The sequence below is a fragment of the Schistocerca nitens genome, chromosome 6 (assembly GCF_023898315.1).
Source record: "Schistocerca nitens isolate TAMUIC-IGC-003100 chromosome 6, iqSchNite1.1, whole genome shotgun sequence".
Classification (NCBI taxonomy): Eukaryota; Metazoa; Arthropoda; class Insecta; order Orthoptera; family Acrididae; genus Schistocerca; species Schistocerca nitens.
In genome coordinates, this window is record NC_064619.1 from 86,321,346 (window position 1) to 86,338,343 (window position 16,998).

At 45.0% G+C, this 16,998-nt stretch overlaps 1 protein-coding gene across 1 annotated transcript in view; it reads left to right on the plus strand.

Moving 5' to 3' along the window:
• The first annotated feature begins 8,372 nt into the window (after nt 1-8,372).
• Nucleotides 8,373-16,998, plus strand: part of LOC126263237 (5-hydroxytryptamine receptor 3A-like) — a 245,169-nt gene continuing 236,543 nt past the window's right edge. Inside the window, exons 1-2 of the mRNA XM_049960321.1 lie at nt 8,373-8,456; nt 10,231-10,437. Coding sequence (XP_049816278.1) covers nt 8,373-8,456; nt 10,231-10,437 — 291 coding nt within the window. The remainder of the gene's footprint in view (nt 8,457-10,230; nt 10,438-16,998) is intronic.

The window sequence follows — 16,998 nt, forward strand, 5'->3', positions numbered from 1 at the left end:
CGCGGTGATATGTGCGTAGTGTGACAAGTGCTAATCTAATGTGTTCAGTTGTGTAATGTGTTGATTGTGTAATAGACGTTCGGCCTTGTCGGAAATTATCTGCATGTGGTTACGAAACTCTGGTCGACGGTGTTGCCACAGTGTCAGCGCCGGTTCCCGTAGACTAACGACGTTAAGCGCTGTCGTGTTCGGCTAACACAGGCACGGGTGACCACCCAGCTCTGCCAAGCGGTGTTGGCACTCAGCCCTTGAGGCAAACTGAGGAGCTACTCGACGGAGAAGCAGCGCCTCCGCTCACGAAAACTGACAACGGCAGGGGGAGCAGTGTGCTGACCACACGCCACTCCACATCCGCATCCAGTGACGTCTATAGAAACGAGGATGACACGGCGGTCGGTCAGTACCCTTGGGTCTTCTGAGACCTGTTCGGATGGTTATGAAAATTTAGTTGTCAGTCAATGTGTATGCGCGTACAATGCGCGGTATGGAACGTTGTATAGTTTGATGACGTCGTCTCTTTTTCGTTTGCATTTTAACGTTATGTAGCCTGCCTTGTTGGTTGAACGTTTAATTTATTATTTTACACCGATTGTTTATCTCTTATAATGCGTCGTTTGATTTATTTTCTACGTGCGCTTTTGACTGGGCCGCTGATATCGCTATGAGATCGTCTGCATTAGGAAGACTCCAGTGATGTCCACGCTTTTCTTCCTCTAGCAGGTGCAATCTAAGTGGTACAAAAACGATATCCCGAAAAACTGCCCCACAGATAGAGCCCTGCGCCCATCCCTTAGTGATCTGGTTCACAACCTTGCAATGTCCCTCACGCCATTCTGCTGTTCTGTCTTTATGAAATCAGCCGTATTTTATAACAACATACATCTAAAAAATAACAGCCGCTTCCAAAAAGTCGACAAACGTTAGGAGCTTCTGACGATTGTACAGTCATGCTCATAAATTAAGGATAATTGGATATGTGGTGCCACTCAACGTGGCACTACACAAAACTGGCGCTAATAGCATAGGCACATAGGGAACATGTACGACACAGATCTGTAAGTCCACGGTATTGGTTATAAGTTGAGAAAACCGTCCCGAAACACATGTGCTACAAAACGCCTCTGTTTCCTGCGCATGTACCCCGACATCAATATGGGATATGATCAAATGGTTCAAATGGCTCTGAGCACTATGGAACTTAACTTCTGAGGTCATCAGTCCCCTAGAACTTAGAACTACTTAAACCTAACTAACCTAAGGACATCACACACATCCATGCCCGAGGCAGGATTCGATTCGAACCTGCGACCGTAGCGGTCGCGCGGTTCCAGACTGTAGTGCCTAGAACCGCTCGGCCACCCCGGCCGGTGGGATATGATCACCATGAATACATACACGGGCCGCACAACGGATTGACATACTATGGATCAGGTGGTCGAGCACCTGATAGGGTATAGCCTCCCATTCTTGCACCAGTGCCTGTCAGAGCTCAAGAAGTGTCCTATGGGTTGGAAGACGTGCAGCGAAACCTCGACCTAGAGCATCCCAAACATGCTCGATGGGGTTTAGATCTGGAGAACAGGCAGGCCACTCCATTCGCCTGATATCTTCTGTTTCAAGGTACCCCTCCACGATGGCAGCTTGGTGGGGCCGTGCATTATCATCCATCAGAAGCAAGGTGGGACCCACTGCACCCCTGAAAAGGCAGACATACTGGAGCAAAATGACGTCCCGATACACCTGACCTGTTACAGTTCCTCTGTCAAAGACACGCAGGGGTGTACGTGCACCAATCATAATCCCACCCCACCCCACACCATCAAACCACGACCTCCATACAAGTCCCTTTCAACGACATTAAGGGGTTGGTATCTGGTTCTTGGTTCACGCCAGATGAAAACCCGGTGAGAATCACTGTTAAGACTTATCTGGACACGTCCGTGAACGTAACCTGGGACCACTGTTCCAATGACCGTACTGTGTTCTTGACATCAGGCTTTACGGGCTCTCCTGTGACCAGTGGTCAGTGGAATGCACTTTGCAGGTTTCCGGGCGAATAAACCATGTCTGTTCGGCCGTCTGTAGTCTGTGTCTGGAGACAACTGTTCCAGTGGCTGCGGTAAGGTCCCGAGCGAGGCTACCTGCAGTACTCCGTGGCCGTCTGCGGGCACTGATGGTGAGATGTCGGTCTTCTTGTGGTGTTGTACACTGTGGACACCCCTACTGTAGTGCCTGGACACGTTTCCTGTCTGTTGGAATCGTTGCCATAATCTTGAGATCACACTTTGTGGTAAACGGAGGGCTCGTGCTACGACCTGCTGTGTTTGACCAGCCTCCAGTCGCCCTAGTATTCTACCCCTCATAACGTCATCAATATGTGTTCTTTGAGCCATTTTCAACACACAGTCACCATTAGCACCTCTGAAAACGTCTGCACACTTACTCAGTGCACCGTACTCTGACATGCACCAACACACCTCTGCGTATGTGGACTGCTGACAGCGCCACAGTACGACGACCGCAGGTCAAATGCACCGCATGGTCTTACCCCGAGGGGATTTAAACCAGCAAACCGGCCACCAGAGCGTTGTTTCGCCATGTATCAGCATTATCCTTAATTTATGAGCATGAGTGTAGTTATCCCGCTTGATAACAAACAGAAGTATTTACGGAGAAAGTAATACTTTAAGACATGCTTTATTTTAACTTACATTGGTGAATTAGGCGGTGACCTAAGCAAGGTTGGCCGCTGAGGGGCAAAGGGACGTGGCTGAAGCGGAGGCACAGGACGTGAGGAGGGGCTGGTTGAGTGTCCTGTTGTCTGCCTTCCAGTACTGACAACTCAGGGGCGTGCGCGACTCGTGTATCTGTCAGCTCCTGTGGTATAAATACTGACACGGAAGTATCATAGATTCGTAAATGCGCAGTATAGAGACAGTAATCTTCAAATGACGTACCTATCTGTAGCAACGAGGATGAAATTTAATTAAGTATGTTGTAATACAGAGGAGTGAGTAGAGGACAAGTGAAATTCAGAACGTGTAGGAAACATTTATCATCGTGTCCCATAATGGATTTAAATACAAGTAGAGTTACTGTTATTGATCAATTACTCGGCCACTCACGCAGACAGCACACCACTTGGTCAGTTAGTGACGGCGTCACACCTTCGGTCTCACTGAGGATGGCAACAATCTGAAACGGAGAACAGGTGACACAAAGTGTTCGGAATGGCGCCGACTTTTAACGCTCAGTACTCGGAGGTCGGCTGCTATCTTATCATGCCTTTATTATAGCTAGTCTCTTGGGGGTTCGCAACAAATTCATTTATGTAAGTTACTAATTAATAATAAGATCGGCACATATCCGGCTCGAGGTGGCATCCCACGAAGTCAGTATTGGCTCTTGACCAAAAAAGTGTAATAACCACTGGTCTGCGTGATTTTGCATCTGAAGGGTCCCTAACTGCGAGACTGTAACACTTGGTGTAATCTGTATGGCACTTTGTTGCACTACTTCTGGATGGACGCCATCAGGATCTGGGACTTTCTTTCTTTTCAGTTTGACTATCGTCAGAGCGACCGTCTCTCGCGTGAAAGGGCAAACGACGGTGTGTGACTTGTACTGCTGTGAAGCTCCTCTTCTCAACCGCGCTCGTGTGTGACCACCTGCTGACAGGCCGGCTCGAAGACTTCTTAAGTAACAGAACTCAGTATGTTGTCCTCGACGACAAAGGTATCGCCAGGAGTGCACCAGGGATGTGTTACAGGACCGCTGTTGTTCTCTATATGCATAAATGATTTGGTGGACAGGGTGGGGAGCAATCTGCGGTTGTTTGATGATGATGATGCTGTGGCGTGCGGTAAGGTGTCGAAGTTGAGTGACTGTAGGAAAATAGAAGACGAATTAGACAAAATTTCCAGTTGGTGTGGTGAAAGGCAGCTAGCTCTAAATGTGGGAAAATGTAAGTTAATGTGGACGAGTATGAAGAACAAACCTGCAATGTTCGGATACAGCATTACTACGTCGTTTAAATATCTGGGGGTAGCAGTCTTCAGTTTGCTGGGAGAATTTTACGAAAGTGTGGTTAATCTGTAAAGGAGACCGGATATAGGGCGCTGGTGCGAGCTGAGCTATTCTTGAGTAGTGCTCGAGTGTCTAGGATCCGTACCAGGTCGATAGAAGGGAGACATCGAAGCACTTGAGAGGTGGGCTGCTAGATTTGTTACCGGTAGGTTCGAACAATACGTAAATGTTATGAAGATGCCTCGGGAACTCAAGCGGTGGTCCGTGGAGGGAAGATGATGTTCTTTTCGAGAGACAATATTGAGAAAATTTTGATAACCAGCATTTGAAATTGACTGCCGAATGATTTTACTGCCCGCATCTCGTGGTCGTGCGGTAGCGTTCTCGCTTCCCACGCCCGGGTTCCCGGGTTCGATTCCCGGCGGGGTCAGGGATTTTCTCTGCCTCGTGATGGCTGGGTGTTGTGTGCTGTCCTTAGGTTAGTTAGGTTTAAGTAGTTCTAAGTTCTAGGGGACTTATGACCACAGCAGTTGAGTCCCATAGTGCTCAGAGCCATTTGAACCATTTTTTTTATTTTACTGCCGCCAACATGTTGTTGTTGTGGTCTTCAGGCCACAGACTGGTTTGATGCAGCTCTCCATGTTACTCTATCCTCTTCATCTCCGAATAACTATTGCAACCTCCATCCTTCTGAATCTGGTCAGTGTATTCATTTCTTGGTCTCCCTCTACGATTTTAACCCTCCACGCTTGCATTCAGTATTAAATTGGTGATTCCTTGATGCCTCAGAACGTGTCCTACCAACCTATCCCTTCCTCTAGTCTAGTTGTGCCACAAATTCCTCTTCTCCCCAATTCTATTCAGTACCTCCTCATTAGTTACATGATGTACCCATATAATCTTCGCCGGCCGAAGTGGCCGTGCGGTTAAAGGCGCTGCAGTCTGGAACCGCAAGACCGCTACGGTCGCAGGTTCGAATCCTGCCTCGGGCATGGATGTTTGTGATGTCATTAGGTTAGTTAGGTTTAACTAGCTCTAAGTTCTAGGGGACTAATGACCTCAGCAGTTGAGTCCCATAGTGCTCAGAGCCATTTGAACCATATAATCTTCGGCATTCTTCTGTAGCTCCACATTTCAAAAGCTTCCATTCTCTTCTTGTCTAAACTACTTATCGTCCATGTGTCATTTCCATACATGGCAACAATCCATACAAATACTTTCAGAAAAGACTTCATGACACTTAGATCTATAATCGCTGTTAAATTTCTCTTCTTCAGAAACGCTTTCCTTGTCATAGCCAGTCTCCTTTTAATATCCTCGTTACTTCGACGGTCTTCAGTTATTTTGCTTTCCAAATAGCAAAACTCATTTGCTACTTTAAGTGCCTTATTTCGTAATCTAATTCCCTCAGCATCCCCTGATTGAATCCGACTACATTCCATTTCCTCGTTTTGCTTTTGTTGATTTTCATCTTATATCCTCCTTTCAAGACACTGTCCATTCCGTTCAACTGCTCTTCCAGATCCTTTGCTGTCTCTGACTGACTTACAATGTCATCGCCAACAAACATTGCGCGTAAGGACCACGAAGATAAGATACGATAAATTAGGCCTCAGATGTAGACATATAGACAGTCTTTTTTCCCTCACTCTGTTTGAGAGTGGAACAGGAATGGAAGTGACTAGTAGTGGTACAGAGTAGCCTCTGCCACACACCATACTGTGGCTTGTGGAGTACCTATGTAGATAACTGAGGCAATCCGCTATGGCTATAATAGTGGCACAGTCGACACAGAATTTAGAATATAAATGGTTCATATGGCTTTGAGCACTATGGGACTTAACTTCTGAGGTCATCAGTCCCCTAGAACTTAGAACTACTTAAACCTAACTAACCTAAGAACATCACACACATCCATGCCCGAGGCAGGATTCGAACGTGCGACCGTAGCGGTCGCACGGTTCCAGACTGTAGCGCCTAGAACCACTCGGCCACCCTGGCCGGCGATTTAGAATCTAAGTGGATCCTGCGTTCGACAAGGAATTTTGAACAGGCAAGTTATTCTACAGAGTGGAAAGTGTATGGTACAGTGTCTTATTCTATGTTTGGAACACCACGAGTTTTGGACTTCAAGATAGTCAGTGGTTACTGTGGGCCTGGACCATTTTGTTGTGCCGCGTTTCCTATAGAAGGTTTTTCTTCGCTTGTGTCCTGCCTAATGACATTTATTTTTTTTGGAATTCAGTCTGAGGACAATATTTTGTAATCAGTTTCAGTTCAGATGGCGCAACAAATTGACCTTTTGATCCAAATCTTAAATCTCTTGCAGTCCGTTAGTGCTACACGGGAAAGACTGTTACAAGGCTGGGTGAATGGAATAGTTGGCTGGCAAGAGGCAGTCGGACGCCGCCAGCGTTCCGTCCGAGGCCGAGGAGGGAGTTGGGCCGCGGTATGTAAGTCACACACAGCACACGACACTGCAGGTCTTAACACGAGTGCCAGCAGCCGCGTTCACAGGGGAGCGATTAGCAGCCCCAGACGAGTTTAATAAGTTGAAGTGTGCGTCTAGATTCGTGCGAGCTCTAGATGGCACACGGCGAAGTTAAGACCTTTAGTGGGTACCTTTTACTGACATATTGACTTCCTGTGGGCCATACTCGTACACGGAGCCGGGTGTTCGCGAAGTATGGCGGACAAGGCGATTAGTGCGACGTCGTAAGTTCGTCGTGGGGCCCGTATTCCTCGTGGGTCCCTGTCCCATCCACCTGTCACAGCAAAGGAAGCACGGTCTGGTGACATTACCAGACTGGAGCGACACTTCACGGCACACAGGACATCAGGTGACGTCACCAAACGCGCTTTCTTGTGCAAATACTCTTCTCGGGTTTGCCGTCGTATCGTATTGTGCACATCCCATTATACAGGGTGATTCAAAAAGAATACCACAACTTTAGGAATTTAAAACTCTGCAACGACAAAAGGCAGAGCTAAGCACTATCTGTCGGCGAATTAAGGGAGCTATAAAGTTTCATTTAGTTGTACATTTGTTCGCTTGAGGCGCTGTTGACTGTGCCATTTCAGCCAATAAAGTTTTTGGTCCCTTTTTCTTCGAAGGTGCTACTGTAACTGGACTACAGTATCTGGAGATGTTAGAGAATTGGCTGTTCCCTCAGTTCGAACAAGAAGCACAACAATTCATATTTCAGCAGGATGGAGCGCCACCACATTGGCACTTATCTGTCCGTAACTACCTGAACGTCAACTACCCGAGGCGATGGATCGGCCGCCAGGCAGCCCGTGACAGAGCACTTCATCACTGGCCTCCAAGAAGCCCTGATCTTACCCCCTGCGATTTTTTCTTATGGGGGTATGTTAAGGATATGGTGTTTCGGCCACCTCTCCCAGCCACCATTGATGATTTGAAACGAGAAATAACAGCAGCTATCCAAACTGTTACGCCTGATACGCTACAGAGAGTGTGGAACGAGTTGGAGTATCGGGTTGATATTGCTCGAGTGTCTGGAGGGGGCCATATTGAACATCTCTGAATTTGTTTTTGAGTGAAAAAAAACCTTTTTAAATACTCTTTGTAATGATGTATAACAGAAGGTTATATTATGTTTCTTTCATTAAATACACATTTTTAAAGTTGTGGTATTCTTTTTGAATCACCCTGTATTTCGTCGATATAGCTGTTCGACATGTTCAGCGGCAGCTTGTAGCAAAGAAAACATCATCAGCCACCACCTGAAGATGTCGAACAGTTGTATCGAGCCCGCATCTCGTGGTCGTGCGGTAGCGTTCTCGCTTCCCACGCCCGGGTTCCCGGGTTCGATTCCCGGCGGGGTCAGGGATTTTCTCTGCCTCGTGATGGCTGAGTGTTGTGTGCTGTCCTTAGGTTAGTTAGATTTAAGTAGTTCTAAGTTCTAGGGGACTGATGACCATAGATGTTAAGTCCCATAGTGCTCAGAGCCATTTGAACCATTTGAAGTTGTATCGACGAAATATTGTAGGACGTGCACAATACGATCTAACGGCAAACCTGAAAAGTGTATTAGCAACAGACCTACCAGGAACGCCTGAAAAGTGACACATGCTTTCTTGTTATCCATTGCTGGCGCTCACTTACTGGTTGGTGCAATAGTTCCCTGTATAAACACCTGTGTGTGTTATGTTACAAGGAAGTTAAGGACAGATTGACTGAATATTTTGAAATTAAGAGTCTCGTGGTGGTGGCAGGCCTTAGTTTTTATAGGGCTTACAAAAAAACCAAGTATATTTTCAAGGAATGGATAGCCATGCTTGAAGGTCTCACTAGGGATTGTAACATTCCCCATACAGATACGATGGTCAGGGACATGGTCATCCTTCATGCACCCAACTCTGAGTACCGGGAGGATCTTAGCCGCTTAAATAACACCACACTTCAGGTATGTTTGTCTGTTATAAGGGTTTTGAACAAACGAATCAAGCGGAATGGGCCCTCACGCCATGGTTTTCAAACGAAATTTCGTAGTACCGGCGACTCTTCATGTTGCAGGGGCAGGCGAAACTGCAAATGCCATCCAACCATTGGCGCCGGGTCCACCCGACCCGGAAACGGTACCTCAGACGTCGTTGCAGAGGACACACTCAGTCTGCAATCTAAGGCGAAATCTTATGCTCAAGTGTTTCATTACTCGTGATCGCCAGTTGTGTTGCTCCAAAAACATGAAGTGTTTACATTGTCAGAAAAAGGTGCACACGACCAAAGGTTGACTTCAGGAGCAACAGAATGTCAGGTACATTAGTTGCATGCATAATTCTTACCATCCAGTGGATGACTTCGAAAACAGGATTTAAAAGTTGTTTCTCAAGATTCTCAGGTGATTTTGCTTTATGTCGAACTTAATGCAAAGCGAGAGGAATTTCTAGTGGATACAGGTTCCTCTAAAGCTATCATCAATATTACTACTTATGACTTTATTGGCTCCAAAGATTAGCCGGACTTCAAGACATACTGGCACGCTACAGCGACCAGACGATTCAGACCAAAGGACAGTATACATTCCAATACCAAACTAAACTAGTGCACATGCTACTCCTGGTAATGCAGTCTCCAATGGCTGCCAGTCTCGTGATACTTGATCTTTCAGTAGCCAAGGATATGGGTCAGGTTTGTACCAATCAAACCCAGGTAATGAATGGTAATGCACAACACTGCAATATGGTACAATAAACTTTTTCATGGCTCACATGGTAGCGTTAAGGATTACCAAGTAGACATCATCTTGAAACCCAATGGGATCCCAAAGTTTTGTAAGACTCAGCCTGTTCCATATGCCTTGTGGGACAATGTCAAGTAGAACTGGGTAAACGGGAAGCAGCTTCATCAGACATGTTCCCAAGAGTCTCTGGGCAATGCCTTTGGTTGTTTTTCTCGGAAAGCCAAACGGGAAACTATGGCTGTTTAGGGACTTCAGGTCACAGTATGCCGTGGCTATCTACCTCATTCCAGTGGCCAAAGAGACAGGGGGGACTGGGTCACAGAAAATATTATTCGTGCATTGACTTGACAGATGTTTACCTGCAACTACCTCTTGTCAAAGAGATTCAGCAGGTGATAGTGGTGAACACACATTTGGTATAAGGGGTTAACCTTCAGCATCAATTCGTCCCCAGCATTGTTCCAGTGTTACCTGTAACACCTGCTTCAGAAGATTTCAGGAACAGCAAATTACCTTGACGACATAATAGTCTCTGGGCACACCACGTAGGAACATGCCCACAACTTGAAGAAGTTTATTTATTATTCCAGGTGGGACTTTCCAGGTGGGACTTTCTGTTAATATGGACAAATGTTCGGTTTTTCAACACGAAACAGAGTACTGGGATATATTTTGTCAGCAGAAGGAATCTGTCCACCAGCCAAGTACCTACAAGCTATTACCAGGATCCTGGTTCCTACCAACATCAAGCAATTGCAATCTGTCCTGGGCCATATCGGCTACTGTACAAAATTCATTGCAGCTGAAGCCACAGTAGCTGAACTGCCCCATAAATTGCTCGAGAAGGACGCTAGGCATTGGAGCGTCAGCAAATGTTTTAGAAATTAAAGGGCGCTCTGTTGGACTCCAAGTGTTTATTCACCCGTCTTCCTAGAAAATCTCTGATAGTGGCAATCGACATGTTGGACACTGGGATAGAGGTGGTGGTATCCCGTAGGGTGCCACTGCAGAAAAACTGCTGAATGCGATGCAACAGCCTTACTCGCAGATCGAGAAGGAAGGCCCACCACTATGTGTATGGGCACAAGGTTTTGGTCCAGACAAACCACGAAACCTTGGTGACTTACTTCCATCTGGTTGCTCAGGTTCCCATCAAGATGCAACAACATTTGCAAAGGTGGTTGCTGTTCTTGTCATCTTACAGGTATGACACTGAATTTCATATATTCCCCGCACACAGTAACGCAGGTGCCCTCTCCCATTCACCAGGAGGCAGTGATATAACATTTGATGCATCTCCGTAGGTGTGTTGTAGGTCGATACTCTCTCCACCCAGGTGGTGATGGGCTCCAGATCGACGCTAAGGTTATAGTTGACAAGGATTCGGCAGATGAAATGTTCGCTCAGGTTAAGCATTTTATGCAAACAGAGTGAGGGCCCCTGTGTCGAAAATGACGTCCTAAACTTGCCCATTTCTGGAGTATGAAAAATGCTTTATCACTGTGCCAGGAAGTTATAGTCTTCCATACTGTAGATGAAAAGTAGTATGTCGTCATTCTAACTGCTCCTCAGACAGCTGATTTGAAGTTGTACACAGATGCCATTGTGGTCTGTTGGAAGCGAATAAATTCGCTGTGTACAGCTACGTGCTCTGTCAGAAATACCAAACTGTGAAACCAAATTGGTATTTTCCTCGGCTCAAGGCATTTGAACACTGGAGTTGGCTCCACATAGACTAAGCCAAACAATTTATGGAGGCCCATTAGCTTATTCTGGCAGACACTCACACCGTCTTTCCTTAGCTTCTCTCCCGCCACGTGGGGTAGCCGTGTGGTCTGTGGCGCCTTGCCACGGTTCGCGCGGCTCGCCCGGGCATGGATATGTGTGTGTTGTCCTTAGCATAAGTTAGTTTAAGTTAGATTAAATAGTGTGTAAGTCTAGGGACCGATTACCTCAGCAGTTTGGTCCCATAGGAACTTACCACAAATTTCCAAATTTCCGTAGTTTCAAAATTGTTCAGGCTTTTCGTGGCCAGTTGTTGACAAACTGCCTATTTGCTTCTGTCTCGGGTTCTTTGGCCTATGTTCGTCTGATGTTTTTATTGACGTTTCGCCAGCACGAGTGGCTGGCATTGTCAAAGCTTCACCACCGGCATTGGAGGATGAAGCTTTGACAATGCCAGCCACTCGTGCTGGCGAAACGTCAGTAAAATCATCAGACGAACGTCGGCCGAAGAACGCGAGACAGAAGCAAAAAGGCAGTTTTCCTTAGGTCCTCGGGATGGATAGTACAGGGGCATCCCAAACGGTTACCGCTCTCGAACAGATCTTTGCAGTGGAAGGAATTCCAATTGCTCTTGTTACAAGTAATGTCACCCAATTTACTGCTCACGAAGTTTTAGACGTTCTCTACAGCTGGTGGAATACACCCCACCCAGAGTCCCACGGGTTTGCTGAACGTTTTGTGTGGACGTTCGGGTCTCAGATAAAGAAACTTAATTCTGAGTAAAATCTGAAGATCACCTTGAAGATTTCTTCCTTCTTACAGAGGCTCTCCACATATGGACGGATCTCCAGTCCAGGGCCTACAAACCAGTCTCAATTTGAAGCGAAGACAACACGCCTACACAGCAAGGGGGATGGGGAGCTGCAGAACCGCAGCAGCCTGCCACCAGCACCACCGGTGACAGGCGAGTCGGATGGCAGCTTCTGTCCAACTGGCGGTTTGGTTTTTGTTGTTGATTCCTGCAGTTTCCGTGCAGGAGTGTTTTCAGCTGTCTTTGTTGTGCAGCACAGTGTGCTGGGATATTTGTTACAGTCCTCAGAATTTGTAGTCTACGTTTGTTTTTGCTTATGCGTGTGCTATGATGCACTTCTTCTGAGTTTGTATTTAGTATCTTTTCTTCCAGTTCTTCAACCGGCAGCAGTAGACTTGTCTGATAGGTGGCCCCCTGAAGGAGCATGCGTTTCAACTGCATTGTTGTTGTTGTGGTCTTCAGTCCTGAGACTGGTTTGATGCAGCTCTCCATGCTACTCTATCCTGTGCAAGCTTCTTCATCTCCCAGTACCTACTGCAACCTACATCCTTCTGAATCTGCTTAGTGTATTCATCTCTTGGTCTCCCCCAACGATTTTTACCCTCCACGCTGCCCTCCAATACTAAATTGGTGATCCCTTGATGCCTCAGAACATGTCCTACCAACCGATCCCTTCTGGTCAAGTTGTGCCACAAACTCCTCTTCTCCCCAATCCTATTCAGTACCTCCTCATTAGTTATGTGATCTACCCATCTAATCTTCAGAATTCTTCTGTAGCACCACATTTCGAAAGCTTCTATTCTCTTCTTGTCCAAACTATTTACCGTTCATGTTTCACTTCCATACATGGCTACACTCCATACAAATACTTTCAGAAATGACTTCCTGACACTTAAAGCTATACTCGATGTTAACAAATTTCTCTTCTTCAGAAACGCTTTCCTTGCCATTGCCAGTCTACATTTTATATCCTCTCTACTTCGACCATCATCAGTTATTTTGCTCCCCAAATAGCAAAACTCTTTTTCTAATTTAAGTGTCTCATTTCCTAATCTAATACCCTCAACATCACCCGACTTAATTAGACTACATTCCATTATCCTCGTTTTGCTTTTGTTGATGTTCATCTTATATCCTCCCTTCAAGACACCATCAACTGCATTACCACCTCTTAATTAACTGAGCCTGCCGTAGCCACATCATCAATGAATTCAGTAGCGTCTACGAAGCTCGGCTGGACTGCTTCTGTATGCACTAGTCGAGCAATAATGCCTGTGCTATGTTGGTTCGCATTGTGTAAAACCATTTGCGTTCACCACGACACGGCTCTGCACCAGCACGTGCCCTCTCTGAGGGTGATGTGTACTTGTGCTGTAAGTCTCTGTTGTTTCCTGGGTCCTCCTATTTCCCACGTCAGTGTCATATGTGGGGCAGTGTAATGGTCGTCTACCTCTCATGTTACTGTTTTATTTGTCTATTTTTTAATTTATCCGAATTCAATCCTTTCCAACAGCCTGTCCAAGAATTGCCGATACATTGTGCAGTCTGGTTCACCACCTTTATTACAGCGTTGCCTTTTTTTTTCCCTTGCAGGTGATGCAGCCTACTCTGACTTCTTTATTCATATAGTCTCACTTTCTGCCACCGTGATCTGTACACTTTTCACACACTATGGCAGACGCGTTGCAAGCTTTGCTGATATGATCGAGGTCTCAACATTTCCACATTTGATTACAGCAGTATGTCCTTAACCTTTAATGACTGGCAGGACATTTTTTCATATTCTTTGTTGGGAAAGAGACGATTAATGTCAGGACAAAAAATTTTCTTATTTAGCAGAAACCAAATACTGAACCAATGCAAAGCAGAAATCAAAACGTCTTTAAACATTCACTACATAAGACACAAATCATTCAATACTTGAACACTGTTCTTATTTCCATAATCACTTCACTCTGTATTACTGTAATGCTAGCTTTGTTTCGTTCAATTTGGCATTTTTTAAAAGTGTTTTAGAAATTAGAAGTAATATGTTGACAAAGCAAGGCAGCATCGCACATCACATTGCCGACAGCGAGAGACTACTAGTCATCATCAAAATCTAAGTTTCAGAATTTATGAACTACAATCAAGTTCCCCTAAACCGTTTAATCCTTTTAATTGATTAAATGCCTGTTATAGTCATATAAATGACACACCAGACTCAGAAATAGTTGTTGGAGAGCGGAAAAATTTGTTGACACGTCACCAGCTTATTATTTAGTTTCAATGCAACGAAATTTCCACGACAATAACAGTGATAATCGGACTTTGTAAGAACATTAAATTGTAAGCTCGACTTGCAGAAATGAAAATTGGGCTGTTCGTGGCGCACGATCGTTGCGTCAACAAACCAACCACTTCGACATTTTAACAGGCTGAAACATTAATACATGTTTTATACACTAACAATAAAAAGGGAAAATCACATTACTAGAGAATAAAAACATAGTTAAACACTTATCAATTATTATTCAAGCAGTAATACAGAGCATAAGAGATAGGTGACCTTACAGCACGCCGGTCGGAACAACAAGTGTAGCAAGGGATACAACTCAAAATCGGAAAAAGATATTAATTCTTTAGATAGGGATGAATTCTGCATCAAGCATAACGTTTCTATCTCTGAGACAACGAAATATGATGATTCTCTGCATTATCAATCTATATTTGTTGACATGTCTAAATGTCGTTGAAGAGAACAGACTCCCAACTAGCGAAGACATAAACGAAGACTGGTATAATATTAAAAACGCTATAAAATAGGTAGCAAGTGAACTGCTGGGTGAAAAACATAGGACTAATCGGAAAAGAAATTAAAACGTATACAACGAAGATATGCAAAAAGACAAACGTTAAACAGAAAGCATATAATGAATACTTGCAGAAAACTTCATTAGAAGCTAAAGAAGAATCGAAGAAGAAATGAAGCAAAAGCGATGGTAAAATTAGCACATCGTACATCGTGGGATGCGTTTATAAGGAGAGTTGAACATGATATCCATGGGAAACAAGAAATAGCATACAAATTAATGAAACATCTCAACAAACAAGAAAGAAATACCGTAAATCTAAATGTAATGCAACCACCTCACTGGATTACACATTATAAAGAAGTATGGTACAAACCAGGAATCATAGACGCTGATAAGAAAGAACAGCTGCAAGGAATAGACCACGAATGTACTGAACTGACGGAATTGAAGTCAATAAAAAAAAAATGAAAAGCCGAAAACCACCAGGACTAGATGGAACCAGTATCGAATTGATTAATCACGGAGGAATTCTCTTAGATTAGTCAGGGACTCCGTGAAATTATTATAGATCCCTCAATAACTATCTGTGTAAGTAATTCAGTTCATCCATTGCAGGACATATTAAAAGGAAAGCTAACCGTTCAACGTTCCATCGACGATGGGGTCATTTGAAAGGGAGCACACGATCAGACTGGTCAACGAAATCAGTGTGCTACTTTCAAACGAACCATTCCGTCATTTGTTTTAAGTATTCCACTTAAGGTAACATCAAAAAACATGAGTCTGCGTGGCGGGGTGGGGATCTGGACTGCTGTGCCTACAGGTGCACTGCGCCGCTTCGCTCGTAGCTCCCACCCGGCCACAGTGACACTGCTCGCCGCTAGAGCGCAGCACCGTGAAGGCGACGTGCAATGTAAATCGAACTGGCGTGAAGTGTATTACCAAACATATCTGAATATGCCAATCATTAGCATATTCTGTATGTAGCGAATACAAGGAATTACACAGTAGGTAACTAGTTTGGAAATCGCAATTTAATGTTGTTTGTTTGTAAGGAGATCGTGTTATGCCTCACGTAAGAAGAAGAAATGTCTGCGAGGACCGGTTGGAATTCGACAACGGCAGGATGTTGGCCGCCAGTGTGCGATTTGCAGGGGGGTATGGGGGGTCTCATGCGACTAGCGCCAGACAGGACAGATATAGTATTTTTTCGGTCGTACAGGATCGTGAAGCCACGTCACCAGGGCCGGTTCGAGAACATTTTCCCACACAAACTATGTTGTATGTGGCGTACCATCCCCATCTACTCGTCTACACTAGCGACATTTGAACTGCCACTCGCCCCCTTCCCTCCCTCCATCATACCTTAACTGCCATTTTTTGAGCTCTTTGTAAGACCTTTAAATATCAATCATCTAGTGAGCGTGGAAATGAGTTGTTTTTGCGACTGATTATGAGACACCCTGTGTACAAATTGCACTTAGGCTTCTCTGGTGCCGTCCCTCCCTCTCACCCCCAACCCCCACCCCCACCACTGCTTGGTGCACCAAGTGGCGGCTTGTGACACTTTTGCATTAAACCAGCCCTGCATGTCACGTGTCTTCAGTCGGAAAATAAGCATGGTTCCAGCAAGATATCTACCAATCAGAATCCCAAGAAAAGACGCTCGTTATTGGCAATCCATCAAGTCTCTACGACTTTAACAGATCAGTCCTGCCTGGGAGAAGAATGTGACCTCAACGTTTGAAAACGGTTGACCGCTGCAAGGTCACCTTTGCAAAATTGGACCAAACGTCGATCAACAGTCATCCAAGTGGTTGAAGTCTGTCTACAGGTAAGAAGGTATCTACTGCAAAAAGACCACATCATATCAGAGGAAGGGAAAATAACGACGATCATTTTAGTACATAAGAAAGGTGAGGTAAGTAATATGTCTAATTACAGAGGCATACGTATTCTGGATATTGCTTTCAAAACCTACAGCCAAATAATAAATGAAAGACTGTGCAATATCTCAGATGTAATTTTAATGGCGGAAGCGGCAGGTTTCCGAAAGGGAAGAGCATGCATAGACGACTTTTTTGCACTAAACAGATACAGGGTGTTTCAAAAATGACCGGTATATTTGAAACGGCAATACAAACTAAACGAGCAGCGATAGAAATACACAGTTTGTTGCAATATGCTTGGGACAACAGTACATTTTCAGGCAGACAAACTTTAGAAATTACAGTAGTTACAATTGTCAACAACAGATGGCGCTGCGGTCTGGGAAACTCTATAGTACGATATTTTCCACATATCCACCATGTGTAGCAATAGTATGGCGTAGTCTCTGAATGAAATTACCCAAAACCTTTGACAACGTGTCTGGCGGAATGGCTTCACATGCAGATGAGATGTACTGCTTCAGCTGTTCAATTGTTTCTGGATT